The following is a 24,142-nucleotide window of genomic DNA, read 5'->3' as shown; positions in this document are numbered from 1 at the left end:
AACATTGATCTGCTGCCTTCTATATTATGCAATATATCCTGGACTTAGACCTTAGGCGTATACGTAACATAAAAAGTAGATTTTATTATATTTAAAAATGGAAAAAAATTAACTCTACTATAAACTTTAGTAATTTAAAAAAAGCTAGAAGTATATACAGCACTGAAAATTCCAAATGTTATTCCGAATATCTAATCAAGATGAGAAACAGCCTTCATATAAATCCTAAACATTTTTACAAATTTTTTAATTCAAAAAGAAAAGTTAGCGACTTTCCAAGTATTATGAGATTCGGTAGTAGAGAATCATGTGAACCTAAAGAAATAGCAGACATGTTTGTAGACTTTTTTCAAAGTACGTATTCCAGGTATTCTATTAATGGTATCAATTACTCTTATGATATTTATAAATTTAATCAGTTTCCTCGTATCTTTTTCGCAGCAGATGAAGTGTTAAACGTTTTACTGCCATTAAAATGTTCCAACTCACCGGGGCTAGATGGCGTACCGCCTTTCATTTAAAAAACTGATCTGTCACGTTCACAATAGATTCTCAAAAAGTTTTTCCAAAATGAAAAACATGACCGTCCTCCAAAATATTAATGTTTGCTGACGATGTTAAACTTTTCTGTAATCTTAATTCTCACAACCAATCATTTAATCTGCAAAATGACTTGTATTCCCTTGTAAATTGGTGGAATGTCTAAATTAAAAAAATGTAAAAAATTGTCTTTGTACAGATCTCAGCATGTAACCTACAACTATTTCATTGGTTTGTACAAATTGGATAATGTTGACTCGTTTCTTTATCATGGTGTCATATTAGACAATAAATTATGTTTTAACTTAAATATAGAGTCTTGTGTAAATAAAGCCAAGTCGTTACTAGGATTTATAAAACGTTGGTCAATGGAATTTGACGATCCTTATGTGACTAAACGCTTATTTATCAGCCATGTTGGAACTACTTTGGAGTCCTTTCTAAAAATCATACTTAAACCAGTAAAAAAAAGTCAAAAGTCGGGCGGGTCCGACTATATGATACCCTATTTAGTAGAGCTCCCGTAACAAAAGAATTTATTTCAAGTAGATCATACCACCTATCAACATTTGGCTTTAGATCAGTTATAGTTTTCTGTAGAGTGCATGATATCACTTGGAGATGGACTACACGAGTTGCACAAAATGGAAACGTACGTTCCGAAGTTCACTCCATTTCGGCCGATACAAGCTACAATAAACAGGAAATCGGATTAAGGATATAAATGGGACCTATATCCTAATCTTAGCGGTTCTCGATAAAATTTGGCAAATGTATTTCCGAGATTTATATATGTGGAACAAAATCTCATTGTTGTGGAATGCATATTACGCATGTGAGGGACTTTAACACCAAATCGGATGAAACATATATATGGGAGCTATATCTGAACCGATTTTCACGAAATTTGTGCTTGCTCCTAGACTGAATTTGGTCGGTGTCATTCGGTCATTTGGACTGACTTTGACCATTTGGTGCACAGTTAACCCGAAAATATGTATGGGAGCTATATCTTTCTTTGATCGCAAAAATATATGAACAGATGGACTGACATGCATAAATCGACTCAGAAAGTGATTCTATGAAGATCCTCAAAAGTAACTATTGGTCTATCTCGCTTCCTTTTCTATGTTAGAAACAAATGCACTATGTGGTGTAGGTTATAAAAAGATAGAATCTGTCAGGTTCAATTTGTTCTGTTTGCTCTGAGAGGCTTGGGATGGAATTCAAATGGACTTCTCCCACCATATAAAAACCCCATTAAAAAGTCGATTAATGCTTAGATGTATCTTTATCATCAAACTTTCGCGCCGTCAAATTGATTCTGGGTTTTTAACTGGTGAAATAAAATTCAATGTCCCTTCGCGTAGTACGAGCAAACTAAACTAACATTAGCAAAATCGAACTATGAATTAAATAATCCTCTCCGGGGTTTATGTGCCGATTATAACAAGTTGTAGCAGTACCTCCACGAATGGGTGTTAATTTATAGTGGTTGCTACGTTGGACGACAGTTTTGTAGTGGATAATTTTGTCGTGGGCGCCAAATTAAGGAAAATCTATTAGCCTTCCGAAATGATAACTCCTTAATTGTTAAAGTTGTTTTATTTGGAAAATACTGGTTAACTGCCAAACACTGCAAAGGAAGAATGAAAACGTACATACATGCATACATTTATTAAAAATAACTCACAAACAATCATGCATGCACAACAAAACCATCGCAGCCACGTATACACAAAACATTGTTGTTTGTGTTAAATAATAATTACAACTAGGCATGGGAGAGAAACAACAATAAAGTATGCAGCAGCAAATAACTGCCACATACATACATCACTATTGCTTGCCTCTAATGCCCAACAACAAAACATCATAGCACAGAGAAACGGCCGCGTACAGCAACCACGTATCTCCCTGTACTTATTGTTTTATGTATTTAGCAATAATATTAATAACAACAACAAAGCAGCATAGCAAAGGGAAACGGTCGCGAATAGCCACCACGTATTCCCTTGTACTTGTTGATTTGGTACAAATAATACCAACACGGCCACAAAAAGCCAAGAATAGTATGCACGAATTGTTGCTTGCTGTGTTAGCTAGAGAACCTTTCTTGCGAAGCAGCAAACGAAGAATGAACAATTCTTGTTGATGTCGCTTCTTTTATAAGCTCAGCAGAGAGTTTTCAAACACAAAATAGAACGATTATTCTAAAACTATGATGCACAAAATTAACATTGCGCTTGTCTCTGTGAGAGAAACCAAAAAGCACGTAAAAAATATCTCCCTTCTTGTTTTGGACGTTTTGTAGCAAGAATTTTAGTTTTATGTTAGCAAAATTACCAAAAAACATTAAATATAAACTCCATATATTTATATTTTTTTACAAAAGCTATCTATAATTTGTTTTCTTAATATTAACGGAGCAACAATGCGTGCATCCCCCACGCATGCCTACATGCACACGTACTGTTTTGTTCATCTAAGTTCTAAAAGCATAACTTGATGAAGAATTGCTCATCAACTGGTTCTTTGGTTTTTATTTACTAATTAGTCATGGCAATGCAAGAAAACAAATAATATGGTTACGTTACGTTAAAATATGCGTTACAAATGTATGAATTCACATACAATTATATTTAAAACCAGCGAACGAAAACAAACAAAACGATTAACGTACCGCTCACACGAAGTCACAAACTTTTAAAATATTTTCAATCGTTTTGTACTTCATACAAAACAAGACCACAAACCTTTCAATGCCAGAAATACACAAACAGTACGTTTGCTTTAATTTACTATGGCCGTGAGTTGCCAATTTGTTCTGTTTGCGAACAAATCGCCAGGAAACGTTTCCACAGACCACTTCGTATGACAGAAGACCGGCCATTTAAGATTTTATATATTTTTCAAGAAATAATTGTACAACTACATATTTTTCTAAATCCGAATTTTCTAATTCAACCTCTTGTGCCGAATCAAGTAATACTGAAAATGCACTTGAAGCTTACCTTAAAACTTGTGATTGACCTTCCTGCAGTGAACCACTCATAAAAATATTTAACGTGACATATTTTATTAACAAGAGTAAATGGAGCATTTGAATAAAAATACATGAATTCGTCTTAACATTACTTTCTATAATATTTGTAATGAGTTTATATACAAGCAAACGTTTTCAATGTGTATTATACCAGCAGAGTATATTTCAGTTTTGTTTTTGTTTCCACTCACATACACAAACAGTACTAAACAAAAAACAAGTGCCGTTAGCTGAGTATTGGTTTTGTTTCGTTTCGTACTTCGGGAAAATACAGAACAAAACGATTGCAAACGTTTGCAATAGTCTATTTTCGTACGCTGCTTATATGAGTTCTATGTGTAAACCCTAGCATGTCATAAAAAACTCCATCCTACGTTCTTAGTATGTAAAACTGTTGCCAGACTACGTTTTTGTGAAGTTTAGTTTTACTGTATTTTAGCATAGATAGTTTAACCTTTAAATTGTTAACGGGCTGATGCTCTAATGTAGCTGGTTTCCCAAGTCTACTAACCCCCTATAATCCGGACTATGAGGCGTACGCGCTCCTACCTATCGGTCGGCAGGGGTGGGAAAGTGAGACGTTGGGACGATCGAAAAAAAATAATTCCGTCATAAACGAGAGTCTGTAGTCAATTAAACTTAACTATACTTCGTTTATATTTGTTGACAATTTGATGTCTAATTGGTCACGGCTTGTCAATTGAATCATATTTTCGTAAAAACCTCATGCCTAAAATCCCACCATATACCTCGATAGTCAGACGGCCGTGGTAGCACTCAAGCCCTAACCATCATAGGTGTGGGATGCAGGAAAGCTATTAAATTAAAAAATCATTCGTAACAACGTTGCATTTCTTTCGAATAGTTAATTAATGAGGAAAGGTAGGCCAACGACCACTTGCTCGCGATTAAGTATCGGAAACAATCGGACTATTTAATCTTCTAACCTTCTCTATGTAGTTTTTTTTTTTTATCAAAAGATTAAGCTATATTTTAAGATGATCCAAATAGACCCGAATATCTTCTAATCTAACTGTCGAGAGACCAAACAATAAATCGCCTATTAATATATTAAAGAGAATGAAGAGTAATAACGAATAGTAATGAAATATTTCTTAATATTTTATTGCAATTATTGTTTTTGTAAACTAGAATAGTGTTGGCATGTTTGTTTGGGATACCGTAGTATTTTGTTGTTGCAAAAATCGTCAGGCTTAATCCCATTATTGTTGTTTTTATAAAACAACATTTGTTTATTAGTGGAGAACGATGGTAATGTTTACCAGGGGGTAAGGCAGGGAATACCTAGGTTTCGGAAAGAGCCACCAATCCTCATCAGTTCCCTTGTTTTTTGCCTGGGATATTCTCCCCAGAAGTTATTTTAAAATAACTCCTATCACAAAAACTTTTTTACCCAAGTGACGAGATCGTAAGCTCAATAGAAGAGGAACCAAAGAATTATATAAAACTAAACTTTTTGTAAACTGATAAAAGTAGGGAAACTACATAAAATATTCACTCTGCCGTAGGACATGCAAAGAACCAGTTAAAAATGTCTTTTTAATTTTTTTCTTAATATATTTCTTTATCTAAACTTTTGTGTTGTTTCTGTTTTATATGGCACGTCTAATTGAACCTATAGTTGTAAAATATAAGACTGCAGTTTGGTATCATATTCATTTAATAAGAAAATATTGAATGGAACACCATTCTGACCCGTCGTGCACGTTTTTAAAAAATAAATAACGTTTTAACTTATATTTTCAGGCTTACGCAGCTGGTTGTAATATTGTTGTGCTTGCAAGTACATTTGAGCGGGTACAGATAATACCTGGGGCAACACATGGTTATGTCAAAATTTCTGCATTGGATTGTAGCACCGACACTGGAAAAGTTGCAGCGGCATACGAAAGCAAAATATGTATATTTGAACCAACTCCAGTATTGCAAACAGAAAAACGATTCACTCATTTTCTGGATTATAGGTAAAACCGCAGTTGTACTATTGGAATCACTATATATTTTTATTAATTGAACCTGAAAAAATCATTACCACAATCTTTCGTAAATCCTAGGAATAACCCGAAATTTCGTTAACGTAATGGTATCCAACAACGTGTCTATAAACGTTTTGCAATTTTCATTTTTAAAGAATTTTTGGTAAATCTTCATTTATTTTTCAATTCGCGAATCTATGATATAATAATGTTCTGCAAGAAAATATAAATTATATCACAGCTTTTCTTTTAACATAGAAAAACAGAGAAAAATATAATTCGCTTACATGTAAATAAACTAGTCAAGTAAAACTTAAACTACTATAGAATTCAATATCATCGCCTGTTGTTATTATTGCACTGTGTTGTTTACATATTGCACCATAGGTTTTTTTCTGTCAGTTGTCGATAAAAATTTGTTGTGTTATCGGTGTCGCTTTTGAAGATTATTCTTTCTGTTGTTGTTAGATTATAGACAATTGTTAGACAATTCACCATGTGTAACATCGCTATTGTTAATCTTCTTTTATTGTTGTTTTTAGTTTGTGCTTTCTCGAAGTTAGATTAAATTAGAATAGATATTATTATCGGATAAAACTTCTTCATTGCTATATTCTTCAAATTGAATTCGCCTTTTGACATATGCTCCTATAAAAATTATGTTGTGTAACTCATTTTGTGTTTTTGCTATATTCGCAACTTGCATATCGAATTTTAAAAAAAGTATAAGGAGCTGCAGTGCTTAGTTATTTGGTATATATTTTTCGTATTTAGCCTATACAGCTTCAGCATATTATTTCCGATGAAGGAGATTTTGTGCGGCGTTGTTTTTAAAACCCGTTATGTTTGCATTTGTCAATCGATTATGAGTGTATCCCGTTATAGCTTTTTTTCTTACATTCCGGATCAAATAAACCCTGGATCGTAAGAATACATACGTTGAAACCTCAGAAACTAATACCAAAAAATATCGAAAAAAATGTTTTTGCAAATATCGTGAATTTATTTGCGTGTTCTGTGGGTCATTTCCAATTCAACAAAGAAACTGTTGTGCGCCCTACTTGCTTCTGTTGAAATAAAAATTTATTCAAATTTTTCATTTATTTACCTTAGTGAAATATAAAGAAGGCCACATATAGTCCATAACTTATATTATTTGTCTATAATTCCCTAATATAATACAAATTCAATAATTTATAAAAATTTAAAAAATAAAGATCATACCTAATAATTTATCTTAAGAATTCACTACAAACCTGAAGACTACACCACAATTCACCATCACCAGCTAAACAAAAATCTAGTTAGGCAGTGAAAAAATGCAGCAGAATCAAGTAAAAAGAAAGGATACCTTTTTTATAACTCACTGAAGAGAGTAAAAATAGTAACTTACATCATAACACCTGACAAATAGAATTAAGAATATAATATAATGGCTCCTGGTATTAGCCCATTATTGGTAGGCAATAACCGCCTGGTACTAGGGGATTTTAATGCCCACCATGAGTTGTGGCATTTCGTCCTAGGTAATGACCAGAGAGGATCAGCGCTGGCAGAGCAGATTGACTGCTCCACATTCTGCACGGTTAACGAGGATGCCCCCACCCGAATAAGAGGAGAGTGTCACAGTTCGCCAGACTTAACCATAGTGTCACCCGGTCTGATAAATGACGTGACTTGGCAACCCGTCATTTCTCTTGGCTCAGACCATCTCCCGATAATCGTCTCCATAACCTCTGAACGCCGCACTTTCCTTAACCATGGGAAAGCTCACCGTCGTACCAACCCTACTGATCCTAGAATCAGTGATTTGACAGTGGAAGTCAACCGGTTGGTACAGGAGCATAAGAGGAAAAAGTGGCTAGACCATCTGAAGTGCTGCAACATTGGAACCGATATGAGTAAGCTGTGGGTAACGGTTAAGTCGCTCTGGAACCCTGGAAAAAAGGATGATAGGACGTCAGTCACTTTTAACGACGTAACGGTGACTGATCCGAAGAGGTGCGCGGAATATTTTAACCGACAATTTTTCGAGCACCCCGAGAGCGATAGGGCGAAGCGAAGAGTACTACGTCGTATCAGATCTCTTCCCACAGTTTACGATGTGTGATGTTGCAAATGTCATCCGTAACGCTAAGTCATCCAAAGCGTTGGGCCGGACGGAATCTCAATGGTAATGTTGACGAAAGTTCTCAATTTGTCGCTAGCCACCCACATAGTGCCCGAAACCTGGAAAATGGGCCGGGTGGTCCCGCTACTGAAGACAGGCAAGGCTGCCAGTAATGGCGAATCGTACAAGCCGATTTCGCTTTTGTCGCCAGTAGCTAAGACTCTTGAGGCTTTACCCCTTCCCAGCATTAGAGGAAGCTATAGAGTTACCAACCACCAGCACGGATTCCGTCCACAACATACACGCCATTTCCACACATATTAGTAGAGAACTGAACCAGAACAGGCCGTGTGACAGAACAGTGTTGGTAGCCCTTGACCTAGCAAAGGCATTTGATACGGTCAATCATGCCACACTGTTTGAGGACGTACAGAGAACTACCCTCCGGCCAAGTTTGAAACGTTGGATAATCAACTATATGTGTGGACGCCAGTCGTACGTGGAATTCCGGAACAAGAAGTCCACAGCCCGTAGAGTGAAACAGGGAGTTCCCCAAGGCGGGGTGATATCTCCGGAACTGTTTAACCTCTACCTTTCCGGAATTCCTCGCCCTCCAGACGGCATTGAGATCATAACGTATGCGGATGATTGTACGATCAGTGGTCGATGACATATGCGAAAGGTTGAACCCCTATCTCGCGGAGCTTGCCGCATACTTCCACGCGAGGAATATGAAAATATCCGCCACGAAATCAACGGCCACACACTTTACCACATGGTCTGCGGAGATGAGAACACAGCTGAATGTTCAGGTCGAGGGGAATCTAATACCGACTACGAACTACCCCAAGATTCTTGGGGTAACGTTCGACAGCATGTTCAAGTCGTCTGCGCAAGCCACAGCTATCTGCGACAAGATGAAAAGTAGGAACAAGGTCCTCATGTAGTACATGTACATGCAGTAGTACATGTATGTGTTTGCGTTCTGCTAATCTGGTTCCAGCTCCAGGTTTAGAAATTCGGCTACTTTAACGGGCTGTAGCCAGAGATCTTCTGGAGTGAGTTGGGTAGGTTTGGCTGAGCAATTAAAAATGTGTAGCGTATTGTGCGGGCCTATATCGCAAGCCGGGCAGGCGTCACGCACATCTTCATCAATTCGTGCCCAATACGAATTGAGACGACTACACCATCCTGAACGTAATTGCGCCAAAACTACCCTGGTTTGTCTAGGCAGCTGACGTTCTTCGGCTGCAATGGATGGGGGGTAGACTCCGAGGACGGCATTCACTTTATAACTGCTAATAGCATCCGCGACTGCATCGGAGAGAATGCCACTCAGACCTGCCTGATAGGCTTCTTGATCTAGAGGTTCTCTCTTGTAGCGCTGGACCTCCCTCTCTTGATCATGTATGTCCTTCCTGATACGCCTGGGTGGGGGAGATTTATCCACCATATGATGGTTGGGATGACTCTCACGGTAACACCCAAGCAGGTACTGCAACGAAAGCATATGATTATGCTGACGTAAGGGAAGAACTTTCGCCTCTTCATGTAGATGATCCACTGGTGTCATGAGGAGGCACCCTGTCGCAGTTCTCAGGGCAGCGTTCTGGCAGGTCTGGATATGCTTCCATTGCGTGGCACTAGTATTCGCAGACCACACTGGAGCCGCATAGCTGACCACAGACCGACCTATCGCGTTATAAGAGGTCAACAAGGATTCTTTGTCCGCACCCCAAGAGCTGCCGGCTAGCGCCTTGAGGACCTTGTTCCTACTTTTCATCTTGTTGCAGATAGCTGTGGCTTGCGCGGATGACTTGAACATGCTGTCGAACGTGACCCCAAGAATCTTGGGGTAGTTCGTGGTCGGTATTAGATTCCCCTCGACCTGAACATTCAGCTGTGTTCTCATCTCCGCAAACCATGTGGTAAAAAGTGTGGCCGTTGATTTCGTGGCGGATATTTTCATATTCCTCGCGTGGAAGTATGCGGAAAGCTCCGTGAGATAGGGGTTCAACCATTCGCATATGTCATCGACCACTGGACCCGACGCCATGATCGTACAATTATCCGCATACGTTACGATCTCAATGCCGTCTGGAGGGCGATTAATTCCGGAAAGGTAGAGGTTAAACAGTTCCGGAGATATCACCCCACCTTGGGGAACTCCCTGTTTCACTCTACGGGCTTTGGACTTCTTGTTCCGGAATTCCACGTACGACTGGCGTCCACACATATAGTTGATTATCCAACGTTTCAAACTTGGTCGGAGGGTAGTTCTCTGCACGTCCTCAAACAGTGTGGCATGATTGACCGTATCAAATGGTCAAGGGCTACCAACACTGTTCTGTCACACGGCCTGTTCTGGTTCAGTCCTCTGCTAATATGTGTGGAAATGGCGTGTAATGCTGTTGTGGTACTATGTTGTGGACGGAATCCGTGCTGGTGGTTGGCAACTGTATAGCTTCCTCTAATGCTGGGGAGGAGTAAAGCCTCAAGAGTCTTTGCTACTGGCGACATCGGCGAAATCGGCTTGTACGATTCGCCTTTACTGGCATCCTTGCCTAGCTTCAGTAGCGGGACCACCCGGCCCATTTTCCAGGTTTCGGGCACTATGTGGGTGGCTAGCGACAAATTGAGAACTTTAGTTAAGTACTCGACTCCCGGCGTATCCAGCTGCTTCAACATTACCATTGAGATTCCGTCTGGGTCCAACGCTTCGGATGACTTAGCGTTACGGATGACATTTGCAACATCACCCATCGTAAATTATGGTGGTTCCTCCTCGGCGGGAAGAGATCTGATACGACGTAGTACTCTTCGCTTCGCCCTATCGCTCTCGGGGTGCTCGACAAATTGTCGATTAAAATATTCCGCGCACCTCTTCGGATCAGTCACCGTTACGTCGTTAAAAGTGACTGAGGTCCTATCATCCTTTTTTCCAGGGTTCGAGAGCAACTTAACCGTTACCCACAGCTTACTCATATCAGAGATGGGCATAATGCACTGTATTTTTAGTGCACTAATAATTTCACTATCACTGTTTATTTAGTGGTAGTGCAATTTTTAATTCCACTACCACTAAAGGGTTAGTGGTAGTGAAAAATAAATTGCACTACCACTAACCCTTTAGTGATATTTAAAAAAAAATTGCACTACCACTAAATTTTAGTGGTAGTGAAATTTCAATAGCACTACCATTAAATTTAGTGGTATTTAAAAAAAACTTGCACTAAATTAGTGGTATTTCATAAAAAATAGCACTAAATTAGTGCTATTTAGAAAATTAATCAAATTTTATGAATATGTACTATATATTCTGGATTGTTGTTCCCTACTCACTTCAATAAACTTCATTATAGCTGGTATAATACTTATATACATAGTGCTTTTTTTGGCTTCGCTAAAATTTAGTGGTAGTGCAATTTTTTTTTGAAAAATCACTAAATTTAGTGGTAGTGCTATTAAAATTTCACTACCACTAAAATTTAGTGGTAGTGCAATTTTTTTTAAATACCACTAAAGGGTTAGTGGTAGTGCAATTTATTTTTCACTACCATTAACCCTTTAGTGGTAGTGGAATTAAAAATTGCACTACCACTAATTATTTAATTCTTAGTGCACTAAAAATTTAGTGCAATATGCCCAACCCTGACTCATATCGGTTCCAATGTTGCAGCACTTCAGATGGTCTAGCCACTTTTTCCTCTTATGCTCCTGTACCAACCGGTTGACTTCCACTGTCAAATCACTGATTCTAGGATCAGTAGGGTTGGTACGACGGAGATCATCACGCTCGTTTGCTAATCCCGCTGCCTCTGCTGGGAAGTTTGGCCTTATCTCGGGTATTCGACCAGCAGGTATATAGCGAGCGGCTGCAGCTTTGATGATGTTTCGGAAAATCCTTTCTGCTACCCAAACATCAGAAGGGTTGGGCAGTTCTCTGAAGCGGCGGTTGGTGAATTCTCTGAACTCTGGCCAGTGAGCTTTCCCATGGTTAAGGAAAGTGTGGCGTTCAGATGTAATGAAATCGGGCGACCTGCTTATGGAGACGATTATCGGGAGATGGTCTGAGCCAAGAGAAATGACGGGTTGCCAAGTCACGTCATTTATCAGACCGGGTGGCACTATGGTTAAGTCTGGCGAACTGTGACACTCTCCTCTTATTCGGGTGGGGGCATCCTCGTTAACCGTGCAAAATGTGGAGCAGTCAATCTGATCCCCTCTGGTCATTACCTAGCACGAAATCCCACAACTCTTGGTGGGCATTAAAATCCCCTAGTACCAGGCGGTTATTGCCTACCAATAATGGGCTAATATCAGGCAAATAACGCGGTTCACAACTATTAATCGGCGAGATATACACATTAAGCACCTCTACCTCGGCAGTTCCACACTTGACTGTTACCCCCATACATTCCATGTATGGGTCACTAGAGACTAGCTCAAGCGAGATAGGTCTGTACTGAACAGAATGGTGTAACAGGAACGCTAATTCCCCACCTCCACTTCTGGTGCGATCCTTCCTTAGTACGTTGTAACCATAACAACGTTGTAGGCTGCAATTTTCATTCAGTTTGGTTTCCTGCACCGCTGCGATCTTAATATTCCTCCGACTCATAAATTCCACTATCTCATCTATTTTGCCTCGAAGTCCGTTGCAATTGAATTGCAAGAATGCTGCACAATCCGGAGTTGGAACAGCAACATGTGGCGTTAGGTGCTGCGGTGTTGGTTGCTGTTCTGGAGACTGCGGTGGAGTGCCATACTCCGACGACGTCTCAGCTGAGGACGACGAAGAAGTGGACTCGCTGGGGACTACGTTACTGCAGCAAGTCCGGAACAGTTCTTGAAGTGCACCCATTCTCTGCATCCATTACATCGCACCGAAACAGATCTGTGGTGGATGACGTTCTGACAAACCGAGCAGAACCAAGGTCCGGGGTTTTCCTCAATCCCGGCACGGACCAATAAAATCCGGAGCAAGCATTCCGGGATATGCTGCTCCCAATTCAGAAAAATAAACAAACACAAACATGTACATACTGGGTTGGCAGCCGCTGGCCGAAACTGGGATCTTGTTTCGGGTCAATCCGGTATCGTAGAACCCGCTGCCGTGAGATCTGTCCAAAGTTGTGTTGAATATTTGTAGACCATAATTTGGTGAGTAATACTGCCCCGCGAGTCACGAGTCTTTGCTGCTTATAAGAATGTATATGTGTGTATCCGGACACATACCTAGGCTCCATATGCGCTTTCCGATGCATCACAGAATCGATAACTCTACAAACCCATATATATTCAATATCTTTGCTATATTTAACAAAATTGTTCCAGTTTATCTGATTTATTGGATTAATTTTATCGTCCAAGTCAACTTTGTCTAGCTATATTTGTTGCATTTCAAGTTGTCAGTTCTGTAAGTAATGTTCCTTCATCCTCTCATGGCCCTTCCGGTTCTCCTCCTCGTCTACCAGAAAATGCCAATTTTAACCAAAATTTTCCATCTACGTCTTCTGGCCAACAATCTAGTTCCGTGAATAGACAGGTGTTTCATACGTCACAAAATAGGACGGTTCCCTTGAGCACAGCTATGGTGAATATTGTTTACCAGGGTAGGACGTATCCATCGCCCCCAACATTGTTGAGGAAGCTGTGTTCGTTTGGCATTTCTTCATTCATAGATAGTTCACTACTTATGAAAATTACAGCGTTTGTAGTTCCTACCATTTCTGGAAATTCTCTATCTCAATCTTGTCCCCTGCTAACAAATATATGAGGAAAATTCGCTACGACGACCATGGGCGCCAGCCATCCACATGGGTAAAAAAGTTTTTTGTCATAGGAGTTATTTTAAAATAACTTCTAGGGAGAATATCCCACAGAAAAAGTAAGGGAACTGATGAGGATTTATGGCTCTCAGCCTTACCCCCTGGTAAACATTTCCATCGTTACCCGCTAACCAACAAACGTTATTTTTATAAAAACAACAATAACCTGATTATTTTGCAACAACAAAATACTATGCCGAACAAACATGCCAACAGTGTTCTTTGGCATTTTATCTATTTCATTGGGTTTGATTTTCCGCACCAAGTTCTAAGTACTCAAGTATTGAAGCATCATATTGTTCTGTTTTCTCGGCGTTTTGATAGGTTTTTTTCTCCATTCTGTTGAATTGAGGTAGGGCGATAGCTTTGGGAATTCCCCAATTCTTCGTACTTTTACATGCCTTTGATCCTTGTTTCGTAATGTTGTTTCAGTGTAACTTCTTCACAAAATTGGTCTTTTTCTGACCGTAAAACTTTTACCTCCCAAAAACATGTAAGTACCTTCCCTATTGATGTTGTGTTTAGTAGTGCTATTTGTTAAAAGGCGTTTCTGGGTATGAGTCCTCGAACTATCCATCCAAATTTGTTTTTTTTTTTTTTATTTATAATTAAATTCAGATGCTTTCATCGGAGTTCCAAGTGTGATTATTTAGTTAGTTTTGTGGTGGTAGATTGGTGGTAGAACGTAAGCCCAGATTTCTAGTTAAACACTAGGGTCGTATTTGGATTTTATAGTTAACAACAAATATTTCGTTAAAGTCTCGGAAACAAATTAACTAAAGTCCGAGTAGGTAACTATTTTTCATCTTTCAGAAATAAAGATGGATTGTGATCTTGAGTCTATTAGAGCTCGGGCATCGTAATGCATGCCTTTGGTTTTAGTTTGCACTATAGCTATGAAAAGTAGTGTTCCTCCAGATTCTAGTTTTGTAGTGGATTTTATTTTATTTGTAAGAGCGACAGCCTTGTTACTAGGTTGTGCTAGGTATGTGTTAATTGTTCTTGTTGAGCAAATTTTGATATAGAGTCCAATTGTTCCAAATTCGGTTTGTTCGCAGTCGCTTAATGACCATATGGTAACCGCTCCACTCGGAGACCTATAGGTCCATTGTGTTCATCCTAAAAAGAATGTTAAGAAAATAGGAAAAAGTGATTGGTAGAAGAGGTGAAGATAAAAGGTAAAGTTGTAGAATGTGATCTACGGCTGAGGAGTTTGCCGTGTCGTCTTTAACCACTTGAATCTACTGGCTAATTGAAGGATTACTATAGGGTCAGTGTTAGACAAAGAAGACAGGTCATGTGACACTAGTTCTCCCACTAATGAGTGCTGGGCAATGGCAGAGCTTCTTGTGTCAGTGTCGTAGTAGACTACTACAGTAGTCAGTGTCGTCGCTGTCCCATTTCGAGGTCATAGCCCTCACCTTACAGTGACCTGTGATGATACCCACCACAAGTTTTAAATCAGCTTTTGACAATGACATCAGCGACCTTGTTCTCTTCTCCGAGAGTGTGGGCCAGATTCGTTTGGGGATGGTGCATCCCATTTCGTCCACCCATATTTGTTAGATTTTCTCAGAGTAATGTCTGTGAATAACCTGTAGGAAATGGCACAGTGGTGGTTTAAGCGAGTTGTCTACTTCAATTGTAGTTGATTCGGATCCTAGTCTGGCCAATTCGTCTGCAGTCTCGTTACCTGAGATGTTATAATGTCCAGGAACCCAATCATTGACACTTTCTATCGACTCCGTGAAGGCTACCCAAGAGGTGCGCTTGGCCTTCTTGATCTCACTGTTGTACTTGTTAAAGGATGCCTTATAGCAGGGCAAGGCAGAGAGCCTTAAAAAATTTTTGTGATTGTATGTGTTTTGAAATAACAAAATATTGCAAGTGTTTTTTTGCCTCTCTTTACAGAGTGAGAAATAATTGGTTATCTTTAAATTTTCAATTTAAAATTTTCCGTTTTAAAAACAACTTCGTTGTTAAAAATTAATATTTTGATCAGACAATTCGGAGATATATTTGCACAGTTATTTCAATTATGTTTCATTTAAAAATAAAAAAATATATAATTTGATATTTTTAAAAATTTTATATAATTTTTATTAAAAAAAAATTATTAAACACAAATAATAATTTCGGATTTAACATCCTAACTATCTAAGTTGATCCTTTAAAAATTAATACCGATTACCACAGGCTGACATACGCAAATAGTTGTAGAATTTTATGCTGATCAGAAACCCATATCCTGCGTTGGGTCCTAAAATATTATGTCTATGAATTGCAAACAGAATGACAAACATCACATCCTGTTATTTTCCTTAATATTCACTAAGAACGTACATATAATTTCAGAGAAATCAAGGGATATGAAAATGTCCATTAATTTGGAAGGACAATAAATTTGTCTAACAATATGAAATAAATTTCTATTCCTAGCATGTGAATTCGTATGCAAATTTTGTCAAATAGAATTCAATTAAGAAAGATAAATCTTAAAATTTATAATTTTTACAAATACGAAAATATTTGTTTCGAATATGTAGTAAGATATATTTGTGCTCCAATTTTTCTTACGGTGTATTCAGACAGACTTTTTGATAGCAATCAATCAAAGCACTCGTTATCGCATTTACGGAGTTGTCTATATCGAGGGTTAAGGTTAAGACCATGTTGTCGAAACAGTGAAGCCTGGGTATAGCCAGTTCCTTAAATTTGTCCCAATGTGCCTTTCTTGGATTTCTATGTGCTTTTTGATGAATACCCTCTACTAAGATTTTGAAAACTATCTTCCGGTGGTCTGAAAACGAGCACTCAGGAGAAACTTTCCAGTCTTGTATAAGAGATTCATCCTTGTTAGTTAGGGTGAGGTCAATGGCCTCTGCCCTATCTTTGATTTGAAATGTTGCATCGTTGCCCCTGTTATATATTTTGAGATTATATTTTAGGATAAAATCAAAAATAGACTCACCTCTGACATTGGTATCATTGCTGCCCCATTGGAAGTGGTGTGCGTTGGCATCACAACCCATGTATATATGCCCTTTGTCAGCCAGATCTTTGAGCAGCTCCTCTACTTCGTGCCCAGGTGGGTCAGGTCGCTCGTACGGTAGGTAGAGAGAGATGAAAATTTGAACCCTCCCGGATTTAGACTCCAATCTCGCTACCGTAACGTCTCCTCCACTGCAGTTGCTAAGAAAGATAAGATTTAAACTCTTTTTGGCAACAATACACATCCTTACCTTATCACCATTGGAGACCGCATAAGCGACGTACTGCACAATCCCTAGTCCAGTTACCCTATTATTGTATATATAGGGTTCCTGAAGCAGAACTATGTATGCCTCAGCTTTCGTGAGGGATAGGAGGAGTTCGGCAGCAGCTACTTTGCAGTGATGCAGATAAATCTGCATGATGCTAAGTAGCTGCTGTTTTCTTCCTCCTAATGCAACGGCGTTAGCCGAAAACGGATCCAGTCGGCGCCGAAATGCAATTTTCCCCCACGAGCTTGAAGGTACTCCTGGCCATCCGTATCCATAGATACTTTGATGACCAGGCACCCTCCTTCAGTGCTTGAACTGACAAGACGCCAGTTGTCTGTTCTGAGGTTGGGGTTTTGCTCGGCCAGTATTGTCAGGATGCGTGCTGGATCCACAGATGGTGGTGGCACCCAAGCTGTCAATACCTTACGACAGGGGATGTCCTTTAAGGATACAGCCGCCATATCACATCCCTGCCAGAGGTCGCGAGAGCCAGATACTGCAGTGACCAGGTAATCCTTAGATTCCTGGTTTTAACAGCACATGACTTTTACGCCTCTGTAAAGGGTTGCACTGCCGAACTGCATACTTCGTGGGTCACCCTCTCCCGTGAAGACAAGCTCCCTCAGCCGATCTTCGAACAGCAGCCATCGACTGTCGCTGATTTTACCCTCCGGTTCAGCCTTGTCGATTATTGCTACCCGAAGATTGTCCGGGTAGATGGTCTGAGAGTATTTCCTCTTCCGTCCTGTTTGGCCTGCCGTTTGTGACTTGACCTCCCCCTTGTGGACCTTGTCAGGCTTAGAGCTTGAAGGGGCTGGTTGGGTCGGTTTGGTCACGACCGACTTGCTAGCGGACGGAGTGGAAGTTGTGGGCATAGGCCGAGAAGCCGGTGCCGTAGATGCCTTCTTGGCCTCAGGGTGTGGTTCCTCTGTAGACCGACCAATTTTCAACGCTGGGCGTGAAGAGGTATCGGCTTTCGTTGGAACTGCCGAGGCTTCGGATGTCATGGGCTCCGGTTTCTTGGCCTTCTTTTTCCTGCGCTTTTTGGCAGGTGGATTTGACCCAGCAGGGTCAGCACTAGCCGTCACTTCGTGAACAACAACCGTAGTAGTCTTGTTATCGGTGGTGGATTTGCTGATCTCCGCAGGGCCTCAACAGAGGGTTGAATAACAGGTTGGTTTACCCTACTGTTGATGGTAGGAGAGGTAGAAGAGTCTGATTAAGAAAACAGCTTGGTAAATGCGGGTGGTTCTTTTCGAACTTTGCAATTACCTTGAGGTTCATCTTAATCAGAATCCTCTCTCTCTCCGTTATCTGCGCGGGGTCTTGGCCGATAATTTTTTACAATAATTTACCGACCTTTTATATCCCCGCTTTGCTTTCGCCTCCTTCGGGTCGGCGCCATCATGAGAGGTAGGGTTTCTGGTAGGATCCCTGCCAGTATCTATATTGATGGCGTCTTGCCGATCGAGGCTGGTAACATCGGAGGTGACCGACGATGATCCCTCCTGGATTTGGGACTCTGCGCAAGTCTCGCTGGGAGTGTTCTTAGTGGCTTCCTCATCCGAAAGTGGTGAGTCATTTCCAAAGCCAGAAGGAACAGTTTCCTGACTGAGCCTTAGCGTTTTTGTCTTTTCCAGGAGAGCGGACAATTGTTCACTATGTTGCTAATTTAGTATAGAGTCGTCCCCTCCTGAGTTGGAAATCGTGTCAATCGTGGAGCAATAGTGTCATTGGTGGTAGTTGGGGGTTTGTTTTTATTTAAGTAATTATTTTTCTCTATATGAAAAAGTCGGACTTGGAGGAGACGAGGTCCACCATGGCATAGCCTCCCTACCATGGCAAGGACTTGGCAACTATGCCTGTTACTCACTGAGGCGCCCAGGTATCATTGAGGCCGTACGAATACAGTCGGTACCCTGACTGCAAACCGAGGAACACTGATGGGCACGGTTTACGTAACACCCCAGCGTTAGGGGGACTTAATCTTCGGTAGACCAACACCGATCACTGGATAGTTTGAGGCGCCAGTTGTTCGCCTCGTCGAACCAGGGATCATGGGCACTCGGATATTTGTTCCGAGACTCACCCCCGGTACCGCGACTCCTTATTTATTCACAGCTGCCCAATATATCTATTGGGCGTTCCACTATCCCCAACCTGTGGACGCGTCCGGTAGCATCCAGCTATGCTTCCGATAATCGGCGGGATGGGGGTATCAAAAATAGAATAATGTGTCCAATGTGTAATGAAAAATTGGAGTGATTTTTCAATCCCATAAACAAACTTTTCTGAAAATTCTAGAATATTCATCTAATCTGTCTAATTGAGTAAATGATTATGGTAATTTTTTTGAAAATTATAAGCTGTTAGAGAATATGAATTCACCACAATAATCTCCGAAGCGTCAAAAGTCGGCAGGGAATGTAAAAAAAGATAAACACTCCGAAAATAATCATGGTACATCATGGTCAAACACCCCTTCTACGCCAATACTTAATTCAACTTCTACTAATTCATAACCTATTACTTCAATCAGTAATTCCATTAATAATGCACCTCCTACCAGGTTTGAACATCTAACAAACCAATACTCTGAAACAGTCGTCAATCCTTCTGTCCCTTATAAGGTACCCCCTGTTGAGGTTATTCGCAATCAAGACTTCCTGCCGGAACCACTACTGAGACTATTGAACATTACTTCATATCTAAAATTGGAAAATTTCATGATATTTGGATACATCAATTTTTCGCAACAACGTTAAATTGCATCATTCAAATTTACAATTACGCCTTATTGATCCTCTCTTTTGAAAATATAGTTACATTCATCAAAATACCGAGAATTTTTCAAAAAACCATCCACTATTAGTAATGATACAATATATATTGCCCATCAAAATGTCCGTGGTATTTGGTCTAAAATATCGAAATTATATGTTGACAGTTTCACCTTTGAACATTATATCTTACTAATGACTCAGACCTGGTCAAACGATCGTATTTTAAACTCTGAAATTCTGTCAAATAAATACAATATCTTTAGACGTGACCGTGGAAGTAACTGCGGTGTTGTGCTCATATCTGTATCTAATACTTTTTCATGCAAATTACTGGATCTTGATTCGTATTGAGTTCATTGCCGTCGAAGTCAAAAACAATTTAAAAAATGTTCATATATTCCTCCATCATCACCGCAAATAATTTATGAAAAGCATAGCCATGCATTAAAATCAGTTTTGCAAAAAAGCTAAATCAGCCAAACATGTTGTGGAATTTTTTACCTGGGGATAAATAGTTTTTGCCTGAAAATATACACAAGCCTTATGAAGAATTTTTCGATACACTTTTTGATCTTGGTATTTTTCAAATAAATCGCATCCGTACCGAAACATCTAATTAAGAAGCTTTCTGGGCCACGATGTAACTCTATAGCTTTGGCAAAGTCTAAAAATGTGAAAAATAAACAATATAGGAAATACGAAAAGACAGGTACTTCCATTGACTACGGAATTTATTCTGTAGCACGCTCTGAATATACTACTATGAATAATATTTGCTATTCAAATTATCTCATCAAACTCAAAAATAACTTTAAACAGAATCCGAAGTCTTTCTATAAATTTGTCAATTCGAAACGCAAATCTATTGATTTTCCACCAAATTTAAAGTGAGACGATGCTGAATCCTGTGATAAAAATGTTATAACTAACTTGTTTGCAGATTTTTTCAGTACAACGTATTCTGCCGAAACATATAACTGCAATAACTACCCCTTCGATATTGAACAGCACTATGGTTTTAAATGAATTGAAAATTTTAATGTATGGCTATGATTTTGGACCAGATAATATCCCGAGATGCATTCTGAGGAATTGCGATGATGCTTTTGTTTGGCCTCTTTATTGTTCAATGTTTCCATTTCTCAAGCTGTTTTTCCTGATGTTTCCACTCTTCAAAAATGGAAATAAATCTAATGTGGCTAATTACCGAGGAAAAGCAAAATTAATTAATTGTTTCACCCTATCAGCACGGATTTCAGATAAAGTGTTCTACAACAACAACCCTCATTCAATTCTCTACAGTTGAAAATCGGGGATTTCTTGAAAGAATGCAAACTGATGCAATCTACACAGACTTCAGCAAGGCATTCGATAAAGTTAATCATAAACTATTACCATTAAAACTTAAAAAATTGGATTTACAAACAGAAGTTCCGACTGGATTTTCTGATATCTACAAAATAGAACACAAAAAGTATGTTTTAAAAATGCCATTCCGAAGAGTTTATAGTTTCTTCTGGAGTCCCACAAGGGAGTCATTTAGGACCACTGCTATTTTCTTTATTTATAAATGGTCTACCTTCATCTATACAATTTTCAAATATTTTGATGTATGCCGACGATGTGAAAATATTTCTTAGGTTTTCGGAGATATGTAGAAACCAGTTGCTTCAAAATGATTTGAATTCCTTTGCTAACTGGTGCAATATTAATCTTATGGAAATTAATTATTGGATACACACTCTGTGACTATTCTCTGGAAAAGGCTGATACCTTCGTTGATTTTGGAGTCGTATTGGATTGTAAACATAACTTTAATTCTCATATTTCTGTTTCTATAAACAAAGCAAAATCAGTTTCTGCGAAACGTTGGAGTAAACAGTTTAAAGATCCTTATCTTACAAAAAATTTATAGATGTCAATTTTTCGCCCAATATTGAAATACTTATCGGTCCCCATATTAATAAAACACACAGTGACCACATCGAATCTGTCCAATAACAATTTCTACTTTTCTGCTAACGATGTTTGAACTTTTCATATGATAATCTTCCACCATACACTGATAGACTCTCGCTGATCAATATGCCAACTCTGGAAAGCCGTAGAAAAATGCCAGATATCCCATTTCTTTATAGTGACATTATGGCTGATATTAACAACATCAATTTAAATGTTCCGCCAATATGTACCACTAGCAACTCAATTCTCCAGAACGAGCTATGCAAATGTCGAGAATGTCAAAAGATTTAAGCGCACTTTAAAAAGTAAAATAATATATATTTTTTTAAATTTTTAATTTAAATTGTATAATTATCATTTATGTACATATATAGTCTGTAAGAAATTATCCATAGGCTAATAGAATGAATAAATCTCAGCGACAGTGCCTAGATACATGTGTTACATCCACTTCTTTTCCTTGTTGTGAGGTCTTTGATCCAAATTACTTTAAATTTGTCAATTTATTGAGCTCAGCGCATTTTTGCATGGATCCATCGTATCCATGTAATGCTTCCTCACTTTATTTTTATCGATAGATTTCTGGAATATAGTCCCGGCAATCTACATATGCTGTTTTGACCTGGTCTCATGCAGAGTCCGACTCCTTACGTGTTGTTTTCAATGTATGTGACACTATTGAAAATTTTGACATATGATTCAGAAGATCCTTGGCATAGTTTAGAATGTATCACTTAAAGTTTTATCCATTGTGATAGCTGAGCGTTAGACTTTATGAAATTTTGTTGTGTTACAAAAATTAAATGTAGACCAATGAAAAGGGTTTAACAAAGGTGTGCGGGGTTGTCGGACAAAGGATTTACCATTTTTAACTTGATATCGCTTAATATCTTATTGCAGAAGAATTTAATTTTTAAATCCAATAACTTTCTTTAAGTACGCCGGATTTTCCATCAAATTCACAGCGCTATTCAGAGAAAATAACTTGGATTAGAATCCAAATATTTAAGCAAAATATTTTAAAAAGTTGATTTGTCCCACCAAATTATTTTTTAAAAAAGGAAATAATTTAGCTCAGAATACAAAACACAAATGTTCAAGAAAAATTTAAGAAAATATAAGTGTTTAAAATTATAATAAAATTTGTTATCGTTTTTCTTTGTCTGTATTGTATTGTATATTGTATTTGTCTGTCCACAATTCGGCAAAATTAAAAAAAAAATTCTTACAAATGCCAACAAATTTTTCGAATAAGTATCACATCAGCCAAATATTAAGAAGAATAAGCTCAGAGAAACGAACCAAAAAGGGCATCTAGGAGACGAGAACAGTGAAGCCAGCAGCAACAAAATATATTGCAGCAACAAAATATCTTTTGCTGCTGCAAAATAGTCAGGCTTAATCACATTATTGAAGTTTTTATAAAAACAACGTTTGTTTATTAGTGGTGAAAGAGGTTAATGTTTACCAGGGGGTAAGACAGTGGATACCTAGGTTTCGGGAAGACCCACCAATTCTCAACAGTTCCCTTGCTTTTTGTCTGTGATATTCTCCCCAGATTTCTTATGACAAAGAACATTTTTTGCCCAAGTGATGAGACCGTAAGCTCAATAGAAGAGGAACCAAAGAATTGAATTAAACTAAAATTCTTTTGTATTCAAACAATTTCGTGTTTTCTTTGGCCGATTTTGTTGGATATAGTTTGCATATATCTCAGGATGCGATCTCTTTAAATGCCTTCCATATATCCGGAATGTACATTTAAAATCTTTTTGTCACAACTTTAAAAATTTCACACAACATCGCTTTCGTTTGATTCATTTGGATTGAACATGTCTAAAAGAATGATATTTTACTGTGGCGGCATTTTTGTAATTATTCTCTGACCGTTTGATATAAAACTAACAGACATGTTATTGACGTTGTTGTTTTTAAAAATAATAAGGCTACCTGTACCCCTGTGCGAAATTGCTTCGAAACTTTGTTAGGAAATATTGCGATATTACTTTGATAATTATGGTAATGTTGCGGAATGTGTACGAAAATTGCGTACGGATTTTGGAAGAAGGGAAGCACCGTCAGCTTCCTATTTAAATAAGCAAAAAAGTCGCATTTGGGACACAGCAAACACACAAGTTTGATGCGCGCATATTTTGAAAAGCCGATGCACCAAAACGAGTCACAATTGAAGCTTCAAAGGACAATATTTCTGAAGCCCTTAGTGAAATACAGCTACATACAATCGATAAAGTCCTGAAAAATTGGCCGATCGTGTACGATATTGCAGGGTCAGCCGAGGCAGCCATTTGAGCAATATTCTTTTATATTATCAATTGGAAGGATTGTGTAAATTCGAAATAAATGGCGGGCCCCTTTATTTATCTGTTAATTCTATTATCTGATTTCTAAATCTATGTGTCAGAAATTTCCATTAAGTTAATACTGTAATTTTTGTAAGCTTTTCAGCGAAAGCAGACTTTAGATCATTATCAAAAATGTAGTATTTTTAATATTACATTTATCTGATGTAACAACATAAAAATCTGAATTCTGCTGTTTATATCCAATAGTTCTTCACAGGGTTTAAAATGCTAAAGCCAAATTAGCAAT

At 38.5% G+C, this 24,142-nt stretch overlaps 1 protein-coding gene across 1 annotated transcript in view; it reads left to right on the top strand.

The window, feature by feature from the left end:
- The window catches only part of LOC101895517 (dmX-like protein 1), a 181,707-nt gene that overhangs the window by 36,248 nt on the left and 121,317 nt on the right, over window positions 1-24,142 (top strand). The window contains exon 2 of the mRNA XM_059127245.1: window positions 5,354-5,571. Within this exon, the coding sequence (XP_058983228.1) occupies window positions 5,354-5,571 (218 nt within the window). The remainder of the gene's footprint in view (window positions 1-5,353; window positions 5,572-24,142) is intronic.

Source organism: Musca domestica, unplaced genomic scaffold, assembly GCF_030504385.1.
Source record: "Musca domestica strain aabys unplaced genomic scaffold, Musca_domestica.polishedcontigs.V.1.1 43, whole genome shotgun sequence".
NCBI classification, from domain to species: Eukaryota; Metazoa; Arthropoda; class Insecta; order Diptera; family Muscidae; genus Musca; species Musca domestica.
This window is presented reverse-complemented; position numbering and strand designations above follow the sequence as displayed.